Raw genomic sequence first — 26,610 nt, forward strand, 5'->3', positions numbered from 1 at the left:
AATGGCATCCATATTAAAAGGATATGAAAGCACTAGAAGATACAAAATACATTTATTAAAATGGTGGTAGAACTGAGATTAGATCTGTGGAGAAAGGTCAAACAGGTTGTGGCTTATTTACTTTAGAAAAAGAAGTGACTTGCAAAAGGTCTCAAGACCAAAGCAAGAAGCCATAAACTGAAGGTAGACACTAATAAATTCGACAATTATTTCAGAAGAAATCTCTATTCATTATATAGTTAGAATACAGAAACATCTACAGGGAGGAGTTGAAGCAAAGGGGAAGCCAAATAAACAAACAAATGATAAAGGAACGGAATGTTGTTTTAATACCATTACATGAAGGTTGGAGGGGGCAGATTGGTACGAGCAGGCATATACTGGCCTCTAGGATAGAAAGGTTTGTTTGCATTTTTTAAATGTATTGCAGTACTAAACAGTTTTCTGATTATCTGTAATTATCTGATAATCTAGTTGGAATGGCTGTGTTCTGTAAAAGATGCTCCCCAATTGTTCTATGGAAAACTAGTCTTAACAGTTTTTAAATTATTTAACTGATGTTTTCTTGATGTTCAACTTTAGATAATAATATTTACTTTCTCTTAATTAAAGTTTACCTTGTGCTCTGACACATTTAGCTAAAGGTTCCATTGCTAATTGTTTCTTTATTATCATATGAGATTCATTATAACCATTCCCGGAACATGATTAAATATCTAAGTATTCAATTATTGGTAAATTGCCTAACAAGTGTAATAATACTATTATTATTTTTATTATTAAAGGAAGAATTCATAAACATCATCAGCAACCACTGATTTCGCAGGAGAAGGTACATCTGCATGGTTCCCTGAAAGAACTGAAGGGTTCTCGGTCTCCAGGATACATTAAGGCTCATGGTTAGTTTCTCTCAGTTACTTTGTCTTCTGTTTTCTGTAAGGTAAAGATTCTCTGTGACTGATAATAGAATAATAATCATATAAATGAAGTTTGCCTGAGCTTTCAGATTTGATCCCAACAATATATACAGGGTTGAAAAATAGAAGTCTTAGGTATTCATGAACACATCTGGGGTATGATGGGTGTGTCCATCATAGTTATTAATTGGGCATTTAGTTTTATTACTTATTTAAGCCCATCACCCCTGCTGGGGCATATACTGCTGACAGCAACTCATCAGAGTCCTCTTTCCTGGGCCAGGCTTTTAAGTTGTCCCCAGGTGTAACCCATCTTCAAAAATCCTCACTCTACTAGGGTCTTTGGCGCTTCTGTTGGCATTTCAGCTCTTCGTTTTTATAGGATGGGGTTGCTAGCCTCACGCAAACCCTCCTTTTGCAGCCGGGCTTGGGACCGTCTATGGTGGAGTTATTTAATTTTAATGATGACTCTTTAATTTGCTATTTGATGGACAAATAATGATGAGATAATAATTGGTCAATGCATAACAAAATTCTGAGTTGGACAATCCACACCAGGGGTGCATGAAAAGAGCTACTTTTTAATCAGGGCGGCGACCAGGATTTTGAAGGCAAAGTTTTGCGGCAGTTTTTCTAAGTTGAGGAGCGACCAATCATCAAGCGGCGGTGCATAAAAAGAGATTCGTTTTAGTCAGGTCCGCGTTCAAGAATTAAAAAGCAGAGCTTTGAGCCAGTTTTCTCTGAGTTGGACAATCCACACTAGGCGTGCGAGTAAAGAGCTACTTATTAATCAGGGCAGTGATCAAGGTTTTGAAGGCAGAGTTGGCAGCAGTTTTTTCTGAGTCGAGGAGTGACCAATCAGCAAGATGGATTCATCGGAAAAGGCCCATAAGAATAATTCAAGTGCAAGCGGAGTGGCCATTCTTTTGGAGTGTGCCCATCTTTAGAGTGGCTTTGGCTCACCTGGTTCAGGCTTGGGTGAGACAGATTGTCTTGTAAGTTACTCTCGCTCTGTTCTTATTTGTTCATTCCTCATTTACTAGTGCATAGTGTAATGGGAATGGCTCCAGGGGCAGTGTTTTGTACTGTATGTGGGATGTGGGAAGTCTGGGAGACGCTGAGTCTCCAAGGTAAACACATCTGCCCCAGGAGCAGGCGTTGCAGCTTCTGGGAGAATGTATTAAGGAACTGGAACTGTTGCTTGATGACCTTCAATGCATATGGGAGAATGAGGAGGTGATAGACAGGAGCTACAAGGAGGTAGTCACTCCTCGATTGCAGGAGACAGGTAACTGAGTGACTGTCAGGAGAAGGAATGGAATTGCACAGCCAGTGCAGAGTACACCTGTGGTCATTCCCCTCAATAATAATTGTGAAACTTTAGATAATATTGAGAAGGAATGACCTACTGGGGGGGGGGGGGGGGGCGGCCGCGGGGGTGAAGCACAACGACCGGGTCTCTGGCACTGAGTCTGGTGCTGTGGCTCAGAAGAGCAGAGAATTGAAGAGGACTGCAGTGTTGATAGGAGATCCCGTAGTCAGAGGAACAGAGACGAGGTTCTGTGGGTGCGATAGAGACATTTGGATGGTACGTTGCTTCCCTGGTGCCAAGATCAGGGATGTCTCTGATCGTGTCCATAGCATTCTCAAGGATGAGAGCGAGCAGCCTTGGTACATATTGGCACCAATGAAATAGGTAAACAAGTTGAGGAGGTCCTGAAGAGAGATTTTAGGGAGCAAGGTAGAAAGCCGAGAAACAGAACCTTCAGGGTAGTAATCTCTGTACGTCGACGTTTCAGATGAAGGGTCTCAGCCCGAAACGTCGACTGTACCTCTTCCTAGAGATGCTGCCTGGCCTGCTGCGTTCACCAGCAACTTTTATCTGTGTTGCTTGAAATTCCAGCATCTGCAGATTTCCTCGTGGTTACGTCACTTTATTCCCACTTTTTTCCTCCTGACTATCAGCCACTGCTTTATCCATGCTACAGTCTTTCCTGTTGTACAATGGGCTCATAGCTCATTAAGCAGCCTCATGTATGGCAGCTTGTTAAAGTTTGAGAAGTCAATGTTCATGCCATCAGGTCTGATAAACTTTCACTAATGCCCTACCTCCCCCTCGTACCCCATCCATTATTTATTTATATACACACATTCTTTCTCTCTCTCTCTCTCTCTCTCTCTCTCTCTCTCCTTCTTCTTCCTCTGTTCCTCTCACTATACCTCTTGCCCATCCTCTGGGCTTTTCCCCCCCTCCCCCTTTTCTTTCTCCCTGGGCCTCCTGTCCCATGAACCTCTCATATCCCTTTTGCCTATCACCTATACAGCTCTTGGCTCCATCCCTCCCCCTCCTGTTTTCTCCTATCATTGTGGATCTCCCCCTCCTCCTCCCACTTTCAAATCTCTTACTAGCTCTTCCTTCAGTTAGTCCTGACGAAGGGTCTCAGCCCGAAACGTCGACTTTACCTCTTCCTAGGAATGAAGTGAACCTTTTATGGTTGGCTGCCTGTGATCAGTGGTGTTCCACGGGAGTCTAGTTGTGACCGATTCTTTTAAAGTTATATGTCGATGATTTGGATGATGGAATTGATGGCTTTGTTGCAAAGTTTGCAGACAATATGATGATAGGTGGAGGGGCAGGTAGTTTTGAGGAAGTAGAGAGGCTACAGAGGAACTTAGACAGATTAGGAGAATAGACAAAGAAGTGGCAGATGAAATACAGTGTCAGGAATGTGTGGTCATGCACTTTGGTGGAAGAAATGAAAGGGTTGACTATATTCCAAATGGAGAAAAAGCACAAAAAATAACAGGTGTAAAGGGACTTGAGAGACCTTGTGCTGGATTCCCTAAAAGTTAATTTGCAGGTTGAGTCTTTAGTGAGAAAGGTAAATGTGATGTTAGCATTTGTTTCAATATGACTAGAACATAAAAGCAAGGATGTAATGTTGAGACTTTATAAAGCACTGGTGAGGCATCATTTGGATCAGATTCAGATTAATTTATTTATCATACATACCTCAAAACATTCACTGAGATGTATCAATTGTGTTAACTGCCAACACAATCTAAGGATGTACTGTGGGCATCCTGCAAGTGTTACCATATATTGTGGCGCCAACATACAGTAGCAGGCTCACAATGCTCAGCATAACAACAGAGGACACACCAAACAGAACACAGCAAGTAACAGAATAACAACAGCAAAGCAAGTTGCTTTCCTCCCTCCCACCCACACATCGACATTCCTCCAAACCCAGGACAAGACTCCAGTCCTTCAGTCTCAAGTCTTCCGGTATCGGGCTTCAACTTCTGGACTTCTGATCAACATTTGAGCTTCGCTCTTCGGTACTGATCCCCGGACAAGTTGATGATGGAACTCCGAACTCCAGGACACTAACTCCGAGCTCGCCGACTCACTGGAACTCTTGCCTCCTGCTGAGACGGACATCTAATCCCAGGACACAACTGACCTGGGACAGCCCAAAATCCACACGTGTCCTTCATCACCTATCCACATCACTAGTCCTCGAGCACGATTCAATATGGTGTCGTTCACGATTTCCATTTTCCTCTCCGTACTTGACTGCAGAGTTGAAGTGCTTTGCACTGATCCCTGGTTTTTGGATTCACTAAGATTCCATCATGTAAGTTTGGTGTTGAGAGAAGTGTGATTATTTTCTCTGGTGTATTAGAGAGCTGCTGTTGCCAATATATATATTCCAGCACTTAACATCACGTCAACTGAACCAAGTTGACTGGACATTGGTGATATAGGAGCAAACTGAAAGCTACATGGAGTCAGTGTTTGAAGTAATGGATGACTTATTCAAAAAAAATTCTGGTGTGCACCAGGAGCCCAGTCAAAGCTGATCTACCTGAGCATCAATTTGGTATAGCTTTTCCATTCTCAGTTGACGAGATTCCCAGTAAAACTACATTTTAATAACAGGATAATGGCTATAGGAACACTTAATTATGCAACAGGCTAGGTCCTGATTTCAGAATAAAATAATTATCCATAGGTCTAACAGCAAATCCAGTTTTCTATTACAAAAGTGGTTGCACACTATAACATAACTAGTGTAATTCCTGAAACTTTGGTGTCATCACTACTGTATTCCTTGTCTCTACTTCAAGGCTTTGTCTGCAGATCCCTTTTATTATACTAGCATAATCCACATCGCTTGTAATTAGGCCTCATCATCTTTCCCTTACAACCAGTGGTATTTTAATCTGAATTTGAAAAACAACACAATTTTCGGATTTAACCACAAAATTTTTGGAATATTTTACTAATGACAGACCAGAATGACAAATTTATCTATCACCTCCCAGTTTGTTTGCCTTCCCCTCTCCTTGCCTTCTTATCATGGCTTCTTCCCCCTTCCTTTCCAGTCCTGATGAAGGGTCTTGGTCTGAAACATTGACTGGTTTTTCCTCTTTATCGGTGCTGCCTGACTTGCTGAGTTCTTCCAGCATTTTGTGTGTGTTGTTCACAGGCTTGTAATGTTCAGTAAATTACTGAAGATTCCTGGGCAATGGTACACGAAATATTGAGTCTCTTGATAGTTTAATTTGATAAGACCTTTCAGATTAAATTCTTGTGGCAATAATAAGTTCATTTTTTATTTATTCTTCTTAGGATCATTAATGTTCATTGCATGGGTGACAACAGCCAACACTGGTGTTATCGTAGCTCGATTCTTTAAATCTGTCTGGCCATCTACCACAGTGTTTGGGAAAAAGATCTGGTTTCTGGTATGTGGTTAATGTTGCTTCATTTCGTTAGCCTTGGTTGATCACAAATGTTTTAGTTTCTGGGAACTCAGCATCACCTGGAAGGCATCTGAGGAGCGTTGATTGTCCATAAGGATCACATCAGTATGTGAATCACTAATGTGAATGTGGAAAGAAAAATCAGATAGTTTCTGTAACTGTTAGGCTGTCTTGCAGGGATTTCCCCATCAAGGCACTACTCTTTATGCTTGGCTGATAAAGTTCAAAATTTATCCCTATCGTATTTAAGAGACTGAAATACCTTTCCTTTTGCATGTACCTGTGTGACCACGAGTCTGTGTGTCTGCGACTTTGTGTGCGTGCATGCGTTTGTGATGATGGATTTTTTTATGGCTTTTTACAAGGCACAGAGCGAGAGAGAGAGACTGTGTGGTGCGCCACTCCCCACACAGACATTTTCGCAGCATTTTCCCTTTGTTTTACGAGGTCGAGTTGCGGTCTCAACACTCAACCTGGCATGGATGGAAAGCATGCTCGGGGGCGGACCCGACTAGTTTCGAACCCGGGAACCTCCGCTCCCAGGTCTGGTGCCGATGTTGTTCCGCCACCAGCTGGCCCAAGAGACTGAAATTTCTATAAGAAGTTGGACTATGAATTCACTTCTGATGCATCTGATTTATAGATGCCAGGTCTGTGACTTTTCCATCCTGGGCTCCACTGAAAATCTCTATGAACATGATATACCTAATACATCTGTAATTATTAATCTAGTGGCTGTGTGAAGTGAAATAAGAAAGTTTGCAACACACGTGAACAGCTGAGAGTTTTGAAAGTGTCAGTATTTCACCACTCCTATCTGTGCACCTGCAGCAAACCTTGCACTGTAGACTTTCCATGATAATATTTGATTCTAAGATGTAGAGTTTGATTGTTTAGCATGCAAGCAAGCAGCTGAAAAGAAGCACCCTACCGATTCATGGAAGTGTGTAAAATTAAGGTTTAGATGATCTGTTCTTTTTATAAATCTCAACACCTATGTCAGGATGCTGTTCATCGACTATAACTCAGCACTTAACACCATCTTGGTTGATAATTTACAGAACCTGGGCCTCTGTACCTCCCTCTGCAATTGGATCCTCGATTTCCTAACTGGAAGACTTCAATCTGTATAGATTGGTGATAACATCTCCTCGTCACTGCTGATCAACACTGGTGCACCTCAGGGGTGTGTGCTTAGCCCACTGCTCTACTCTCTCTATACCCATGATTGTGTGGCTAGGCATAGCTCAAATACCATCTATAAATTTGCTGATGATACAACCATTGCCACTTTTCTGCTGTACATTTCCCCAAGAACATCCGTTACCAATTTATGCTTCCAAGTTCCTGCCTAATAGTTTCATATTTCCCCTTACTCCAATTAAACGCTTTCCTAACTTGTCTGTTCCTATCCCTCTCCAATGCTATGATAAAGGAGATAGAATTATGATCACTATCTCCAAAATGCTCTCCCACTGAGAGACCTGACACCTGACCATGTTCATTTCCTAATACCAGATCAAGTACAGCCTCTCCTCTTGTAGGCTTATCTACATATTGTGTCAGGGAACCTTCCTGAACACACATAACAAGCTTCGACCCATCTAAACCCCTTACTCTAGGAAGATACCAATCAATTTTAGTGAAATTAAAATCTCCCACCATGATAACCCTGTTATTATTAGACCTTTCCAGAATCTGTCTCCCTATCGGCTCCTTGATGTTTCTGTTACTATTGGGTGATGTATAAAAAACACCCAGTAAAGTTATTGACCCCTACCTGTTCCTAACTTCCACACTGAGTGACTCCATAGACAATCCCTTCATGACTCCCTCCTTTTCTGCAGCCATGACACTATATCTGATCAGCTGTACCATGCCCCCACCCCTTTTGCCTCCTTCCCTGTCCTTTCGGAAACATCTAAAGCTTGGCACTCTAAGTAGCCATTCCTGCCCTTGAGCCATCCAAATCTCTGTAATGACCACAACATCATAGCTCCAAGTACTGATCCATGCTCTAAGCTCAAACGCTTTGTTCATGATGCTTCTTGCACTAAAATAGGCACATCTCAAACCATCATTCTGAGCATATCCCTTCTCTATCACCTGCCTTTCCTCTCTCTCACACTGTCTACAGGCTTTCTCTATTTGTGAGCCAACCGCCCTTTCCTCTGTCTCTTCAGTTTGGTTCCCACTCCCACCAGCAATTCTAGTTTAAACTCGCCCCAAATAGCCATAGCAAACCTTCCTGCCAGTATATTGGTCCCCCTTGGATTCAAGTGCCACCTGTCCTTTTTGTACAGGTCACACCTGCCCCAAAAGAGGTCCGAATGATCCAAAAATCTGAATCTCTGCTCCCTGCTCCAATCCCTCAGCAGTCGTAATCTGATAAAATAGCTCAGTCCAATACATGTTGAGTGATGACATGACTGATCTACCATCAAACTGCTGTTGCCCTGGAACCAAACCCAACTTGTGTTAAAGAGAAAATGAAACAAGTAGGAGGAGATTCAGGGCAAAGGTTTGCAAAAAGATAAGTTTTAGCTGTAATGTGTCAAGTTTCTAATGTAAACATTTCTCCAAGCCAAAGACCATATTGCCCTGGCAAAGATGTTCTGGCAAAGAAGCATAGAAACATAACATGAAGCAGCAATCATAATATGACAGAATTCACCCTGCAGTTTGAGAGGGAGATGATAAAGTCAGATATATCATTATTACAGTGGGATGAAAAGAATTACAGAGGCATGACAGATGAGCTGGCCAAGGTTGAATGGAAGGGGACACTAGCAGGGATAATGGCAGAACAACAAAGGCTGGAGTTTATGGAGACAATTCAGAAGATGCAGGATAGATATGTCCCAAGGATGAAGAAGTAAAGGGAGCATGAGGCAACTGTGGCTGACAAGGAAAATCAAAAACAGCAGAAAAGCAAAGGAGAAGGCATACAAAATAGCAAAAAAATCCTTGAGAAGTTATGATTGGGAAGCTTTTAAAAACTAACAGAAGGCAACTAAAAAGCCATAGGGAGAGAAAACATGAAATATGAAGGGAAGCTAGCCAATAATATTGTGGTAAACCATATATATATATATGTTGTAACTGTGTTACCTGTCTGGACACGCCCCTCTGCTGACTGCTCCTGTGGCTCCTCCCACAGATCCCTGAATAAAGGTGATTTTGTCATTGCTCCTCCCTCAGTCCAAAACAGATACTCAGCATGGACGTTGGTCCATTTACTGTTAATAAAATCCTTTTCAGTACTCTACTTCCAGTCTTTTGGAGTAATTGATAGTGCATCAAATTTAAAAGAGGATACCAATTTTTTTTTTTCAAATATATAAAGAGTAAAAGTGAGGTGAGAGTGGATGAATTTCCAGCATCTGCAGAATTCCTGTTGTTTGCGTTTAAATTCACTACTGTGAAGCCTCTTCCGGTGATGCCTACACCAAAGAAGTTTAGATCCGCTCTTCGACGGGAGTTCAGTGAAACCATCTCTCACTGCTCAAATCCCTTACTCACTCTTCCTTCAGTTAGTCCTGACGAAGGGTCTCGGCCTGAAACGTCGACTGCACCTCTTCCTATAGATGCTGCTTGGCCTGCTGCGTTCACCAGCAACTTTGATGTATGTTGCTTGAATTTCCAGCATCTGCAGAATTCCTTTTGTTTGTGAGAGTGGATATTGGACCATTGGAAAATGACATTGGAAAAGTAGTAATGGGGGACAAACAAATGGCAGATGAAATTAATAAGTATTTTGTGCAGTCTTCACTGTGGAAGACACTAACAGTATGACAGAAATTCAAGAATGTTAGGGGGCAGAAGTGAGCATTATTGCTATTATTAAGGAGAAGGTGCTTGGGAAGATGAAGGGTCTCAATGTACATATGTCACCTGGACCAGATGAACTATACCCCTGTGTTCTTAAAGAGGTGGCTGAAGAGATTGTGGAGGTATTAGTAATGATCTTTCAAGAATCAATAGATTCTGGCATGGTTCTGGAGGACTGGAAAATTGCAAATGTCACTCCACTCTTTAAGAAGGGAGAGAGGCAGAAGAAAGGAAACTATAGGCCAGTTAGTCTGACCTCAATGGTTGGGAAGATGTTGGATTCCTCTATCAAGGATGAGGTTTCAGACTACATGGAGCTGCATGATAAAATAGGTCAAAGTTTCGTAAGGGAAAATATTGCCTGACAAATCTATTGGAATTCTTTAAGGAAGTAACAGGCAAGATAGATACAGGAGAGTCGGTGGATGTTGTTTACTTGGATTTTCAGAAGGGCATTTGGCAAGGTACCACACATGAGATTGCTTAGCAAGATAAGAACCCAAGGTATTACGGGAAAGATACTTGCATGGATAGAAGATTGGCTGACTGGCAGGATGGATAGAGTGGGGGAAAAAGGGGGTCTTTTCTAGTTGGCTGCTAGTGACTAGTGGTGTTCTGATATGGATGGTGTTGGGACCACTACTTTTCACGTTATTTGTCAATGATTTTGGTGACTGAATTGATGGCTTTGTGGCCGAGATTGTGGACCATACAAAGATAGGTCAAGTGGCCTGTAGTATTGAGGAAGAAGGGAGTCTGCTGAAGGACTGAGACAGAGTGAGAATGGGCAAAGAAGAGCCAGATGGAATATAGTGTCCAAAAGTGTCTGGTCATGCACTTTGGTAGAGGGAATAAAGGTGAAGACTATTTTCTAAGTGGGGAGAAAATTCAAAATTCAGAGGTGCAAAGGGATGTGGAAGTCCTTGTGCAGGATTCGTAAAGATTAACTTGCAGATTGAGTAGGTAGTAAGAATCAAAAAGGCACAACAGCATCTTTATTTCCTGCGGAGCATCAAGAAAGCTCACCTCTGTCCCAGGATACTGACGGACTTTTACCACTGTACCATTGAGAGCATGCTCACCAACTGCATCTCAGTGTGGTATGGCAATTGTCCCGTATTGGACCACAAAGCTCTCCAGCGTGTGGTGAAAACTGCCCAGCGGATTATCGGCACCCAATTTCCCACCATTGAGAACATCTACCATAAACGCTGCCTGGGCAGGGCGAAAAGCATTATCAAGGATGCATCTCACCCTAACCATGGACTTTTTACTCTCCTCCCATCCGGTAGGCGCTACAGGAGCCTCTGCTCCCACACCAGTGGGCACAGGGAGAGCTTCTTCCCTGAGGCTGTGACCCTGCTGAACCTCACATCACAGCGCTGAGCAGTATTGCATCCATATTGTACTGTCTCAGTACTTTTATATTTGTGTGCTGTAGCACTTACTTTTTATTCACAGTTATTTTGTAAATAACACTATTCTTTGCATCTCTGGTCAGATGCTAACTGCATTTCATTGGCTTTGTATCTGTACTCGGCACAATGACAATAAAGTTGAATCTAGTCTAATCTAATCTAAATTCAATGTTAACATTCATTTTAAGAGGACCAGAATAGAAGAGAAAGGATGTAATGCTGAGGCTTTATAAGGCATTGATCAGACTGCACCTTGAACACTTGGAGTACTGTGAGCAGTTTTCAGCCCAATATCTAAGAAAAAAATGTGCTGACATTGGAGCAGGTCCAGAGGAGATTCATGAGAATGATTTTGAGAATGAAAGGGTTAATGTATGAGGAGTGTTTGATGGCTCTGGGCCTGTATTTGCTGGAGTTTAGAAGAATGAGGGGCTATCTCATTGAAATCTATCAAATATTAAAAGTTCTGGATTGAATGGATGTTTGTCACGGGAGGATGTTTCCTGTAATGAATGAGTCTAGGATGAGATGACACAGCCTCAGGCTAGAGGGACAGCCATTTAGAACAGATGAGAATCTGTAGATTTCATTCCCACAGGCAGCTATGGAGGCCAAGTAATTGAGTATATTTCAACTGTAGGTTGATAGGTGCTTGATTAGTTAGGGTGTCAAAAATTATGGGGAGAATGCAGGAGATTGGGGTTGAGAGGGATAATAAATCAGCTGTGATGAATGGCAGAGAGGACTTGATGGGCCGAATGACCTAACTTGCTCCTGTGTCTTCTGGTCTTATGATTGGGGTCTACATTCACATAACCTGAGTTTTAATGTTAATTGCATGTGTCAAACCCAATACAAATTCAGCAATAAGCCCAGAATTCAAATTGCTGAATTCTCTCGAATGATCATGATAATGCAGCAGGCAGTGCCACCTTGTGGTTATGCTTTTACAGTTTTCAGAAATATAATACAGTTTTCTATCATAATTCTTTCAGGCTAGAGAAGTAGGGGCTCAGAGTTTGACTTTGCTGTTCAATAAGATTATACCCAAGCCTTCGTTACTTTTATTTCCAGTATGATCCTGAAAATATTTCTCTAAGTGTCTAAAATACTATCAGTTTCAGTCTTGATTTCATTCTGTCTGGCTCCATACAGGTTTAGTACACCTGATTTGTATCTTGCCTATAAATACACGCAGACAGGCAGTATGGATTTAAAAGAATTTAGTCATTAGTCTGAGATTGGCTCAGGCTATATGTGTTAATGTTAGCTATTATGAATGGCAAAGCAAGACTTAAACTGCTTCTCCAGATTATCCATTCCTGTGGGATAACCCATCTCTTCAGGCAGCCTCTGCCATTTGACTTGCAAACATTCTGGGTTATGAATAGTTCTCAGAAATGGAACCCTGCTGTAACCTGAGGAGAATCATGAGCCATTTGCAGAGGAGAATCCCAAAGATTCAGAATACAGTGGAGTCTGGTTAATTGGGCCATCAGTTAATTCAACAGCCGTTTATTTGGGACGTCTAAAGTAACAAAAACTAAAAATCAAGAAAAAGGCTGGGATTTCCTTCATTTATTTGGGACAATATGCCATTTAATTGGGACAAGATCCTGTTGCCAAATAGTTTCTATCTAGCATCAGTCGCATGCATTTACATGGCCATTAGACACCACGCCGTGCTTAGAGTGATCAGTTTTTAAATAGAATCAGAGTGTAGTTTTGGTTCAAAAAGCAGTGATTTGGAATTGTTTTGTTCACCATGGTTTCAAGCCTTCTGGCTTAGAGATGTCAGAAACATCCGGAAGTGGAAATGAAATAGTTTCACTGCTTGAACAAGTTAAGAACTGCAAAGAATTTGAAGATGTTGACAATCATCTTGAATGTTACAATGAAAATTAAGATTCAGAGGATACAATCTGCAATTATCTAAAGCATTTTATGAAGAGATTCCATTATATATACTCGGTGTGTACACTGACTTTGTTCATTTGCAGTCAATCAAAAGAGCATGTTGGATGAAATCTTCAGTGGATAACTATTAGGAATTAATGCACAGATTTATAATACTGTAGAGGTATTGATAATGTTCTAATTGGTTCTTTTTAAAATTAAAATACATAAAATGTTACTCAGTAAACTAGTTTTTTTATAGCTTTTAATTATTTCCATGAAACTTCAGCTAATTGGATCAGCCACTTAAATGAGCCAAAATGCACGGCGCTGATGTGTCGCAATTAATAGTATCCATTGAACTCATACCTTGTTCTTTATCCTGAAAGTTTTAGCCCTTGAAAAGCCAAGCATCTCCCTACTGTGTATCAATTCATAATGTTATCAAATATGACAATGGTTCTGGGTCTAAGAACTTGATCCATCAAGTTGAATTTCTCAATAGACTGCAGCAATTTAATCAATCTGTAAAATGCTTGTCTCCCTGTTTCATAAAGTGATTTACTCTTAATAAAAATTATTATTTTTTGTAACAAAGCTTATTAAAGAGGAATCAATACCTGAGCAACAGTTTTTAAAAAAAAACATTTTATACCTAATCCTATTTCCACTAGTTTGAGTTTCCCAGTAAAATGAGTCTCATTGATAAGAACAAAAGGTTTACTGATTTGGGTTGTATCATTAGTGCATTCAAAATGCATATATATCACTGTATACAGAATAGTGAGATATATTGACTGTTCAGGTGTTGACATTTCATTGTGTTGCATATAATTGTTGATACCATACACCATGTTCTGGACACACAGCTGTGCACTTAGACAGTGAGGGAATTAATCTAGAGTCATTGTTTTTAAAGTGCATGTGCTCCATTATCGTTTCAGTATCCTGTCTTGTTTTAGGTGCACAGCATTCTGATGATGACCACAGTATTGTTTACCTGCATTGGTTTTATTCTTCCTTTTATTTACAGAGGAGGCTGGAACCAGGTAAGTCGGCATTTACTGTTTTGGTAGTAAGTGGAAAATAGTATTTTTCTTTACTTTTCGATGCTAAACTAGCATAATGCATGAACAGTCATAATTCAGTCAATTGTTCATTACAAGTCCATGAACATACCAATATTTTCTATGCCTTTGTACACTTACACACACATAGAAGCTCTATTTTGCATGCTCTAAAGTTATGTTTTAATGTGGTAAAGGAGATAAGTGTGGTATATATCACATCAGGAGATATCTGGGCAGATGCCAAAGAGAATTTTTTTAAGGAGAGGAGGAGACAGGGTGTCGAGATAGGAATCAGAGTTTTTTAATTCTTATTAGCTCTTTAGTTTTAAGTATATCCATCTAGTTGATTTATTTTATGGTTCGGACTTTATACAGATGTATTGTTCTGATTTGAACTTCTGGCTTGGTACTCTGTTTTCCTAATGTAGCCCTCAATCCTCCCTTGTCTAAAGCCATTGATTCCTTGCACTAGTATATCATTTGCTATCTCTCCAAAGTAGAAGTGACCAGGAATATTTTCACCTAATTGCTTGAATGAACCCACAGAAGGCCAACATTTGTCTTGTTTTGATTAAGGATTTATGTGGTAGACCCAGCCAATGATTGTAAATAGTTGGGGTCTGGCTGCTGTGGGGAAAGGAGATCAAAGGCTGGGTTGGGGTTAGAGGACATGCTAAGGGCTTGGTGCCTAGAGTCAGGAATGGATTGTGGACCAAGGCCTAAACATCTGGGATCACAGCTCTGGAAATTGCAATAAGGTATTGTCCTTTGCAGACAGGCTTCTTATCTTATTGTGCAAGCAATCTTGGACATCTTTTCCTAAGAACCAATATAGTTTGGCTGACTCAGGGCAAGCCAATATTACCATGGACAAAATAACAGTGATATTATGCCCATTTTATGTGTGTAGAAAATCTCTAAAGCATGCTTCGGATATTAGTAGCGGACATCTCTACTTTAGTCTTGCCCAATATCGTCCATGGAATATAGAGAATTCTGTGACCTCACTAAGCAAATACCATTGCAGTGTTCAGTGAAGTCACATAAGTTTCATTAAGAGAATTTATGGGAATCTTTACGAAAGGAGCAATTGAAGCAATCTGTAAAATGCTAGTCTCACTGAATTTCACGTGGTGATTGTGTTTCACTTTCAATAAAGTAAAGCACCTTAAGGGTAGTAATCTCTAGATTATTCCCAGTGCCATATACTAGTAAAGAAAGAAATAAAAAAAGACAGCTCAGATGAATGTGTGGCTGAGGAACTGGTGAAGGGGGCAGGGATCTAAGAGCTTGGATCTTGTGTCAAGAATTCAGGGCCTGCATGATCTTGTGAGAGTGAAAGACAAGGCTGATTGACAAGGGATGTTGAGACTCTGGTTAAGAAAAAGAAGCATGCACTGCACATAAGCAATTGAGAACTAGTGAATTTCTTGCTGATGACAAGAAGAGTAGGAGTGCACTTATAAGGGAGGTTAAGAAGGCAAAAAGAGAATACGAGAAAGACCTGGCAGGCAAGTTGATGCAAAATCCCGGGATATTCTACAGGTAATTAAGAAGTAAAAAGGGTGGCTAGGGAGAGGATAAGTTCCCTTAAATATCAAATCGTCCAAAAGGAAATGGGTGAGGCTTTCAATAAATATTTCTCTTCAGTTTATGCTGTGGAGGAAATTATGGGAGGTAAGGAAATGGAGCAAATGAGTGGTTTTGGCTTAAGGCACATACAAATTATCAGGGAGGAGGTATTAGAAGCCCTAAAGTACATAAAGGTGTCTAAATCTCCAGGGCCTGACCCAGTGCATTCTCAAACCTGATTGGAAGTTAGAGATAAATTGTTAAAAGAGCTGGCATGATATAGTTGAGGTTACAGCACCAATGATCTGAGTTCAACTCAGCCAACCAAGGGCAACTAGGCCTTAGATGAGAGATCTAGCAACTCCAAATTCAGAGTTCCCTGATATCCACTATTACAGTGCCTGTGTCCTGGGTTCATTTCCCAATTCTACTTGTAAGTAGTTTGTATGTTCTCCCCACGACCACATAGGTTTCTTCCAGGTGCTCCAGTTTCTTCCCCAGTTCCAATGACATAGGAGTTAGTAGCTTAACTGGTCACACGGGTGTAATTGAGCAGCGCAGGCTTGTTGGGCCAGAAGGACCTGTTACTGTGCTGTATCTACAAATAATAAATAAATAAATAAAAATTGTGGAAGCCTGTGCAGAGATTTCTGTTCTTTCTCTGGTCAGAGGTGAAATTTTGCAGGACTGGAGACTAGATAATATGGCACGATTGTTGAAGAGGGTAGCAGAAACTACAGATCAGTGAATCTGACACTGGCAGTCGGTAAACATCTGCAGGAAATTTTCAGGGACAGGATCTCCAGCATTTGGAGAGATAGGGTTTGATTTAGGACAATCAGCATGGCTTTGTGCATGGGAAGTTGTGCCTAATAGATCTCTCAGAGTGCTTCAAGCAGGTAACTAAGAAGGTAGGTGAGGGTAGGGTCATGGATGTTGTCTGCATGGACTGTAGCAAGGCTGTCAATGAGATCCCTTAATGCAGGCTAGTCTGGAAGCTGAGATCACATGGGATTTGGGGGTGGAATCACAGATTGGATTCATAATTGACTCAGTGGTAGGAAACAAAAGGTGATGGTCAAGGATTTTTTCACCTACTGGAGGCTGGTGTCCAGAGGTGTGCCACATGAGTCGGTACTGGGAATTTGTTGTTTTTAATTTATATAATTGATTTGGACATGAATGTACAAATCATGGTTAGTAAGTTTGCAGATGATATTAAGTTAGGTGGTGTTTTAGATGGTGTTGAAGGTTAAGAAAAATTACAGGGGTATTGTATCAGCTTGGTGTTTGGCTTTCAATCCTTGTAAATGTGAAGTATTGCCTATGGAGAGAAAATCATGATAGGACCCTGGGAACATTAGGGACAGAGGAACCAAGGAGTACAAGTGCATATTTTGCTGAGAGTAGTGTCACAGGTAGATAGGGTGGTGAAGAAAGCATTTGGAATACAGACTTTCATCAGTCTGGGCATTGAGTATTGGATTTGGGAAGTTATGTTGCACTTATATACACTAGGAGATTGGTGAGGCTGCATGTGGAGTATTAAGTACGGTTTTGTCACCTTGTTATGGAAATGATGTTATTAAATTAGAGAGAATTCAGAAAATATTTCTTAGAATGTTACCTCAACCTGTGTGCCTGAGTAACAAAAAGATGCTTCATGATCAAGGACTTTATTCCCTAGAATACAGGAGATAAAGGAGTGATGTGATAGAGGTATATACAATCATGACAGGTATAGAAAGGCTGATTAAGACAGATTGGCATAATCAGTCTTTTTCCCAGGGAGGGAGTGCATAAAGCAAGATGGCATGCAGTAGGTTTAAGATCAGAGGCAAGAGATTTAAGAGACATCAGGGACACCCTTTAGCGGAATGGTACTTCATGCAAAGAATGGTCAGTATCAGGAATTAGCTGCCGGAAATAGTGATTGAGGTAGATTCATTATCAACATTTAAAAGACATCTAGAAAGTACACGGGTAAGAGAGGTTTAGGAAGCTGCAGGTAGATGGAATTAGCTCGTTGGGCAACACTCAATACTCTAGAGCCTGATTCAGTTGTTGTAAATAAGCTTTATATTATTAGGAAGAATCAATACTGTAGCAACAATTTTATTTTAGCTATGATATTTTATATTTAGTTCAGTAACAATTGACTTTTGAAATATTGCTGATACAATTCCCATTCCTCAGTGATGACATGACTGATCCACCATCAAACTGTTGTTGCCCTGGAACCAAACCCAAATTGTGTTAAAGAGAAAACGGGACAAGAAGTAGGAGTTTCAGGGCAAAGGTTTGCAAAAAGATAATTCTTAGCTGTAATGTGTCAAGTTTCTAAGGTGAACATTTCTCCAAACCAAAGACCATATTGCCCTGGCAAAGAGGAATGACAAACTCAAATAGTAATAAACAGCTGAAAACAATTAGTAGCTCATGTGACACCCATGTGGTAATCATACCTAACATTTGCCTGGTAGAATATAATGAAGGCAAGGCAACTGGGTGCTAGTGCTCAGTCTATGATCACATTCATTCAAAATTTAAGATGTGGGAGGAATGAAATTTCAATGGTCTATTTCCCTCCACAGATGCTGCCTGACTCACTGAGTTCCTCCAACATCTGGTTTTTGCTTGACTTTCAGCATCTGCAGTCCCTTGTTACTCCATCACATTCATCCAGTTTACTTGCCTTCTCTGACCTCTTCTGTTCATCCTTTCGCACTGTCATTTTGGTACTAAATAGCACAGTCCAGGACCATTACTTAATGTGAACAAATTAACTTTGTATGATCCGATATAAATACTTTGAGTTAGAAAACTCATTTTAAAAAACTGTGTATACGTCTCTGCCCGCCCACCAAGGATGTTCTCTTTTCTTCGCTCTCCCATTGGGCAGAAGATACAAAAGCTTAAAAGCACATACCCCAAGGCTCCAGGACAGCTTCTACTCCACTGTTACAAGACTCTTCAATGGACCTCTTGTATAAGACCATAAGACCATAAGAAATAGGAGCAGAATTTGGCCATTGGGCCCATCAAGTCTGTTCTGCGATTTCATCGTGTCTGATCCAATTTCCCTCTCATCCCCGATCTCCTGCCTTCTCCTGTATCCATTCATGCCCTGACCATTCAAGAATCTATCAACCTCTGACTTAAATATAAATAAAGACTTGGCCTCCACAGCTGCCTGTGGCAAAGAATTCCACAGAGTCACCACTCTTTGTCTAAACAAATTTCTCATCATCCCTGTTCTAAAAGGATGCCCCTCTATTCTGAGGCTGTATCCTCTGGTCTTAGATTCTCCCACCATAGGAAACATCCTCTCCACATCCACTCTATCAAGGCCTTTCACCATTCAATAAGTTTCAATGAGGTCATCCCTCATTCTTCTGAATTCTTGTGAATACAGGCCCAGAGCCATCAAATGCTCTTCATATGACAAGCCTTCAATCCTGGAATCAATCTTGTGAATCTCCTTTGAACCCTCTCCAGTTTCAGCACATTCTTTCTAGGATAAGGAGCCCAAAACTGCTCACAATACTTCAAGTGAGACCTCACCGGTGCTTTATAAAGTCTCAACATTACATCCTTACTTTTATATTCTAATCCCCTTTAAATGAATGCTAATGTTGTACTGCCTTCCTCACCAAAGGCTCAACCTGCAAATTAACCTGCACAAGGACCCATAAGTCCCTTTGCATCTCAGCGTTTTATATTTTCGCTCCATTTGGAAAATAGTCAACAGTTTCATTTTTTCTGCCTAGTTGCATGACCATACACTTCCTGACACTATTCCATCTGCCGTTTCTTTCCCCCTCTGCTAATCTGTCTAAGTCCTTCTGTAGGCTCTCTACTTCCTCAAAGCTACCTGCTCCTCCATCTATCTTCATATCATCTGCAAATTTAGCAATAATGCCATCAATACCATCATCCAAATCATTGACATAATGTAAAAAGAACTGGTCCCAAACCAGACATCTGTGGAAAACCACTAGTCACCGGCAGCTCGACAGAAAAGGCTCCCTTTATTCCCACTCTGTCTCCTGCCAGCCAGCCAGCCACTGCTTTATCCATGCTAGAATCTTTCTTGTAATACCATGGGCTTGTAGCTTGCTAAACAGCCTCATGTGTGGCACCTTGTCAAAGGTCTTCTGAAAATCCAGGTACACAATATCAACTGATTCTCCTTTGTCTATTTTGCTTGATATTTCTTAAAAGAATTTCAACAGATTGGCCAGGCAAGATTTTCCCTTGAGGAAACTATGCTGACTACAGCCTATTTTATCAATGACTCCAAGTACCCTGAGACCTCATACTTAAAAACTGTCTCCAATATCTTCCCAACCACTGAGGTCAGACTAACTGGTGTATAACTTCCTTTCTTCTGCCTGTCTCCCTTCTTGAAGTGGAGTTACATTTGCAATTTTCCAGTCTTCCAGAACCATTCCAGAAGCTAGTGATTTGTGTAAGATCATTACTAATGCCTCCACAATCTCTTCAGCCGCCTTTCAGAACTCTGGAGTGTCCACCATCTGGTCCAGGTGACTTATTTACCTTCAGACCTTTCAGATTCCCAAGAACCTTTTCTATAGTTATGGTAACTTCATACACTTCATGCCCCCTGACACCTGGAACTTCCACCATACTGCTAGTGTCTTTCACAGTGAAGACTAATGCAAAATGTTTATTCAGCTTGTCTGCCATTTCCTTGCCTCCCATTCCTACCTCTCCAGCATTGGTTCCAGTGGTCTGTTATCCACTCTCGCCTCTCTTTAACACTTCATGCATCTTAAGAAACTTTTGGTATCCTCTTTAATATTATTGGCTAGCTTACTTTGCTATGCCATCTTTACCTTCTTGATGACATTTTTAGTTGCCTTTTGTTGGTTTTTAGAAGCTTCCCACTAATTTTTGCTCTATTACATGCCCTCTGTTTGGCGTTTATGTTGGCATTGACTTCTCGTTAGCCATGGTTTTGTCATCTTTCCTTTAGAATACTTCTTCCTCTTTGAGATGTATATATCCTGTGCCATCCAGATATGGACTCAACCTCACAACCTACCACATTATGATCTTGCCAATTTATTGTTTATCTGAACTGCACTTCTCTTTAGCTTTTACACTTTATTCTGCATTTTTATTGATTTACCTTGTTGCCCACTGTAATAATTTGATTTGTATGAATATTATATGCAAGCTTTGAACTGTATCTAGGTACATGTGACAGTAATAAACCAACCATCACCACCATTGTGTGTCATATTGGATGATGTGGGTGATCATGGTCTCCATGACCATGATTGTTCTTGGCAAGTTTTTCAACAGAAATAGTTTGCCCTTATTCTGGGCAGTGTCTTTACAAAGCTAGTGCCCTTAGCTATTACTAATGCTCTTCGTAGATTCTCTGCCTGATGTCAGTGGTCATATAATCAGGATTTGTGATATGCACCAGCTGTTCATATGACCATCCACTACCTCCTTCCATAGCTTAACATGACCCTGATCACGAGGCTAAGCAAGTACTACATCTTGCCCAAGAGTGACCTGCAGGCTAGTGGAGGGAGGGAGCACCTTATACGTCTTTTGATAGAGACATATCTCCACCCAGCCACCATAAAGCAGTACCAATATCAATACAACAATGTATTGTGGAAAAACAACTTACGTTACAGAAGAAAACTGTTCTGCAGACATTACTTATTTCAATAATAGTAAGGTATAGGAATGTCTAAATGTACAATCAATGAATGGATGCAAGTCATTTTACATTTACTAATTTAAATTCTCTTAAGTAGTTTCAATACCCATAAGCTTCAGTTCTTGAAAGAGCTCTGTATAATTTGGTATGTTTATTGTTTGTAATGTGGGTACATGAACTTCTATCTCCCTGTAGAATGCCGGAGCTCATCCATACTTTGGCTGTATAATACTTACACTGGTGATTCTACAGGCACTTGTGGCCATACTCAGACCCAATCCGTATGCTCCCAGGTAGGTCTATCAGTAATTGTAATACTTCCCTGTAATCTCTTCTGACACAACCTTTGATAATAAGAAAGGAAATCAATGTAATGTTAAAATACCTTAAACTAAGATCAATGGGGAATATAGTATGTTTTAAAATAGCAAGCCATATCACTATAACTTCTACAACTTGTTTATTTTAATATTCATCATCTATAGGCGATATCTCTTTAACTGGTTTCATTGGACTACAGGCACTTTTGCTCGTATAATTGCGGGTAAGTTTAAAGAAAAATGTTTTTAATTAATAAAGACTTTCTAATAAATCTTGATAAAATGGGCTTAAATGCAGACCAGTTACAGCAGGACTAAGGATTTATTAAATCAATGGACATGCCTCATGGTGGAATTCTGAAAACTGGTTCTCAGCTGATTTTCATTAAACAGTATGGAAACTTCCAATGAGAATTACAGAATACAGGACCTTATGTTAACTTGTGACTCCTTCAATCTGCAATGAATGATCACCTTCAGAATTAATTTCCTGTGCACCTTGACTAGTAAGTAATGCAAGGGTTCTTCAAAGGGATAGAAAAAAGAACATATTGAATACACAAGGAGGTGTGTGGGGGGGAATATATGCTTTTAAAATGGTAACAATGTACAAGTGAAAATCTGTACAAAATTTAATAAAATAGAAGACCATGCCTTCACTAAGTATTATCTGTTATTTGTACACTATATAATTCTAATGAGGTTCCTTAAGGCTGTTATAGCTGGGGGTGGTAATGGGGACAATTTCCCACTGATATAAGATGCTCCCAACAGAGTGTGCCTCAAATAGCCTCCGCCAACTAAGTCCAATTCTGGCCTTCACATGTGGCTTAGCCACTAAACCTGGCGGAACCATTTCTACCAACAGAAGAGGGAGCAAAGGTGAAGTACTGGCGACTTTCAATCCATTGCTTTGGGCAGATGGGGCTTGTCAGCTATGGGGAAGAAAACCTCTGATCTAAAGCCTCTGCTGCCTTGCAACTACACCCACTCATGGGGAAGGCTTTGACAGTAAACCCGAGGGAAAAATCCAGAGCTGGAGTACATTGAATTCAATACTGACTGGCAACTCCTGTAACACTGCTGGTACCAAACTGTATCAGTCTCTGCCATTCCTTTGGGTTCACCAGATGCGAGGAGAGGGGGAGCTTGCTACATGGGCAGCAGCTTGTTCTCCATATCGTACTGCCCTGGCTTGTGTATCTAGACAGCTAGGGCACAACATCCACGGTCGACCCTGACTGACGGAGGGTCATACCATACCAATTCCAATGAACGTGATGGTTTTTTGCCTTCATGGGAGACGATATCTTTTAATTTCAGATATTCTTCCATAGTGGCCATAGCTTGGATTATCCTTTCACAGTGGACATCTGCCCAACTTGTATTATTTCACCAGAGTTATTGTGGAAAGTAATATCAGTTTTTACTTTTATTACATTATTGGGTATTCATTAGGAATTGCTGACTAGAATGAATTGCTGACATTTAATTTAATCTTCACACAGTTGGATCGATCTTTCTTGGAATGGATCTACCAGCCCTGGATCTCCATAACCCTTGGGATACATTAGTAATGGTTGGATTCATAATTTGGCATGTGGCAACAGAACTAATTCTAGAAGCACATAATTACATAATTACTAGTAAAGGTCAGGGTTTGTTTATATCACTTGTAGTTAATTTTAATGTTTCTTACATTACTGTGAGAATTTGTAAGACCACTGGGATTCCAAACCACCTCAACAATTTAGAAGTAATGAAACTGCTAGACATTTGATTTAATGCTACCGTCAGGGGAAATATTTCTCAGTAATCTCTTCATAGTGCTTCATATGCTGATGAATAATGGTTGTATCATCAGCAGTTTACACCTAAGCACTGAAACTCCTGCTCTCAATCTCTGATTTCTTTTAAGCTGCTCCTTAAAACCTCTCTTTGCCCATGCTGTGATTGTTGACTTCAATATCACATGTTACTCAGCAATAAGATTTACATTTTCCAGCACTCTTATAGTTTGATTTACAATGTATAAATGGAAGTTTCACTGTTACCTTAGATCTTGCTGAAGATGAATTTTGATTTCATCTTTTCGTAGCACGGAAACGAGAAGAGGATAAAATGGAGATAATGGATTCGAGTGAATTGATTGATCCACAGGTAACACAATGTTGGCTTTTGATTTTTATTATGGCTGGAAGCATCAGAATTACATAACTCTTTCAGTGACTTTCATTTAAGTAACAATGCAGAAATATTGTAACATAGCAGGAAAGTAATTTCAATTTGAATTCATATTTAATCCTACAATTACAGGGTCATAGGCTTAAAATGATGATATTAACAATCTACATCTGTGGAAACCTAACATTTCTGATAACATTACTTGTTGGAATTAGCCTTATTTGACGGTCACTCCACTGCCTCCTGCATTTTTGCCTCCATCGAACCGGTCTTTGCTGATGCCATCTGATCTTTTTCTGACGAGACTGCTGCTTTCCTGCTTGTCATGCACCGAACTGAAGATCCATCAGCAGGGAACTGAAATGCTGCACCAAAAGACTTACTGTTTTACTTTCTATTTAGGAAATAGCACGAGTGTGAATTATTTAAAGATTAACAGTGTTAATAATAAGCAATAAGGCAGAATTCGGCGAAACTGACTTTGAATGAAGTGTGAATAGCAAGCAGTTACAACGTTTGTAGTTATGGATTACTTTAGTGGTTTTGGATTTTTTAATAGATACAGATGTTCACTTGGTCTACAAAATAATAATAAATGTAATGTGGATCAAAAGTAATGTTATTAAAAAGTAACCTCAAATTAATAGTGATTCAATGTGTTTTTTAAAATTGTTTTGTAAGTGAACTTGTCCTATTAAATTAGCAATTTAATGGACTTTAAAAAAAGTTTCCTTTTCCAACTCAGCATAATTTGAACTAGTATATATTGAGTTTGAACAATTGTATCGATAATTTTTACATCTATTGCTGTGTGTATTGCATTCATGATGCCACCTTGATTTTTAATTCTTAGTCCAAGGAGTTGAATTTTAATATTTGTGAATTATGGAAACTGTGTTTTCTAGTTTGATCGATGTGATTGTATTTTAACTTTATAGTGTTAGTTGAAGATATACACAATTCAGAGAAAAAAATTCTCTTAGACCATCATCATTTCTGTATGCATCTTTTAAACCGGATTCTCAGAATATTATGCCGCAGCGCAAGTCTTTCCAACATTGTAGTGAATTTGTAGACACATAAACACTACATATCAATGAATTTTTGGTAGCAAAACTGCAAAACAGGATAAAGGCTGCCAGATACAATCATTAATGTAGAAATATTAAATAGTAATGTTTCATATCATTAGAGATTGCACTCTACAAAAGTACATAAAAAGAACCCATGCACAGATTACATTTAATAATAAAATAATACCTTAAGTACAAAACAGGTCAAACAGCCATGAAACTGAACATATTACCTAATTGTTCTCTTTCAGATGTTGATCAATGCTTTTACTTTTGTTATCCATACATTCATAATTTTTATCAGCATCTTGTTCCAAATGTGTTTCTTATTCAAAAGGGTAATATATATATATACAAAATTTGGGTGAAGTATGGTCAAAGTGTTCTGTTCTGATCACATATTATGCTCCACTGAATAATATTTCTTAAGGGAATTCAAAGCCAAACCACCATTTAAAACTATGTTAGACCCCAATGCATCTCAGATGACATTATTTCATTGCAAAATATTTTAGGTAATCTAAAACTGTATCATTGCCTTAAGATTGCCAATGATCTTTCAGATAAAATATGAGACCTCAAATAATAGTTTTGCACCTCCACCGTCCACCCCCATGCTCCCCATCTTGTCCAGCCGAACCCAACTGCCAGTCTCATGCAGCTATTGTTTTCTGACATGCTTATGAAACGATTGACACAAGGGCGACTGCTTATCCTAGAAATCTGGAGCAACACACACAAAATACTAGAGAAACTCAGATGTGCAATTGTGTGCAAAGGAAATTGAGACCCTTTCAGAGGTCTCAGCCCAAAATGTGAACTGGTCAATTCTCTCTGCAGATGCACCCTGACCTGCTGAGTTCCTGCATCATTTTGTGCATTTTGCTTATGAAGTTCTTTTTGATTTTGTAGTTGCTGGCACATCTAGCAATCTCTAGGTTCAGTGCCAGGGCATTCTTGTGATGAGTTCTTATTGATCTTGTGCCCTGCAGACAAATGATATATTGTTAGTGCATCTACAGAGGCTCATCCTGCACCAATTGCTTTAATGGAGGAATTCAACTGAAAGGTTCCAAGTTATTGCAGATACCATAAAAGATTACAGCTGGAAAAGTGACAGGTCATAGCAGAGGGTGGCCGTACTTATACCTGGTGATCTTGAGGAAATATAACGGAGAGCATTTGGTGTCAGATTTAATACAACTCATCTGCAATAATCTTCAGTTTTTATGGCAGAAAAACAAAAATACATAGGTAGATCCAAAATAAGAGTAACAATAACATTATTGTTGAACAACGTAAATCAAGAAAGGTTTCAAAGAAGGGAACAGTTTTCCACTGAACTCCTAAAGAAAGAATGGAAGGAGGTTTAGGTTTCAACTTACAATTAAATAATAATAAACTCCCCTAAATGCCTCAATGATTTTTTTCTCTTTTATCTGTAAATTAATGTCAATTTTGTGAATTTTGTCGGTTCATTCACTTTGCTTTAAGAATATTGTGCATGGCTTTTAAAATGCTCATATTGCCCACTGACAAATCCCATGAGTCTGTGAGTTATACTGGGCGGTGAAACAAGCTGGAAGAATAAAATACACACTGTAAATTCCCAGCAAAAAAATAGTTGTCCACTGTTGCATGAAAAAAATGAAGAATTTGTTAAAGAAATAATTACAAAGTTTGAACATAGATTATAGAATAATACTGCTAATACAGGCCTTTTGGCCCATGGTGTTATGCCAATCTACTCCATGATTAATCTAACCCCTCTCTCTTATACAGCCTATAAACCTCCATTTCCCTTACACCTATTTGTCTATCTAAGAGTCTTTAAAAGGCCCCTACCGCAACC

General features: G+C 39.8%; 1 protein-coding gene across 2 annotated transcripts in view; it reads left to right on the forward strand.

Moving 5' to 3' along the window:
• Positions 1-24,430, forward strand: part of frrs1b (ferric-chelate reductase 1b) — a 57,384-nt gene extending 32,954 nt beyond the window's left edge. Inside the window, exons 9-16 of one of the 2 annotated variants that reach the window (XM_063065028.1) lie at positions 786-899; positions 5,557-5,672; positions 13,798-13,884; positions 21,377-21,474; positions 21,667-21,725; positions 23,010-23,153; positions 23,600-23,661; positions 23,818-24,043. In XM_063065028.1, coding sequence (XP_062921098.1) covers positions 786-899; positions 5,557-5,672; positions 13,798-13,884; positions 21,377-21,474; positions 21,667-21,725; positions 23,010-23,153; positions 23,600-23,661; positions 23,818-23,910 — 773 coding nt within the window. In that variant the 3' untranslated portion in view covers positions 23,911-24,043. Of the gene's footprint in view, positions 1-785; positions 900-5,556; positions 5,673-13,797; positions 13,885-21,376; positions 21,475-21,666; positions 21,726-23,009; positions 23,154-23,599; positions 23,662-23,817 lie in introns of both variants that reach the window. The other variant, XM_063065029.1, reaches the window with a different exon arrangement.
• Positions 24,431-26,610: the final 2,180 nt, after the last annotated feature.

This window comes from Mobula hypostoma, chromosome 12 (assembly GCF_963921235.1).
Source record: "Mobula hypostoma chromosome 12, sMobHyp1.1, whole genome shotgun sequence".
NCBI lineage: Eukaryota > Metazoa > Chordata > Chondrichthyes > Myliobatiformes > Myliobatidae > Mobula > Mobula hypostoma.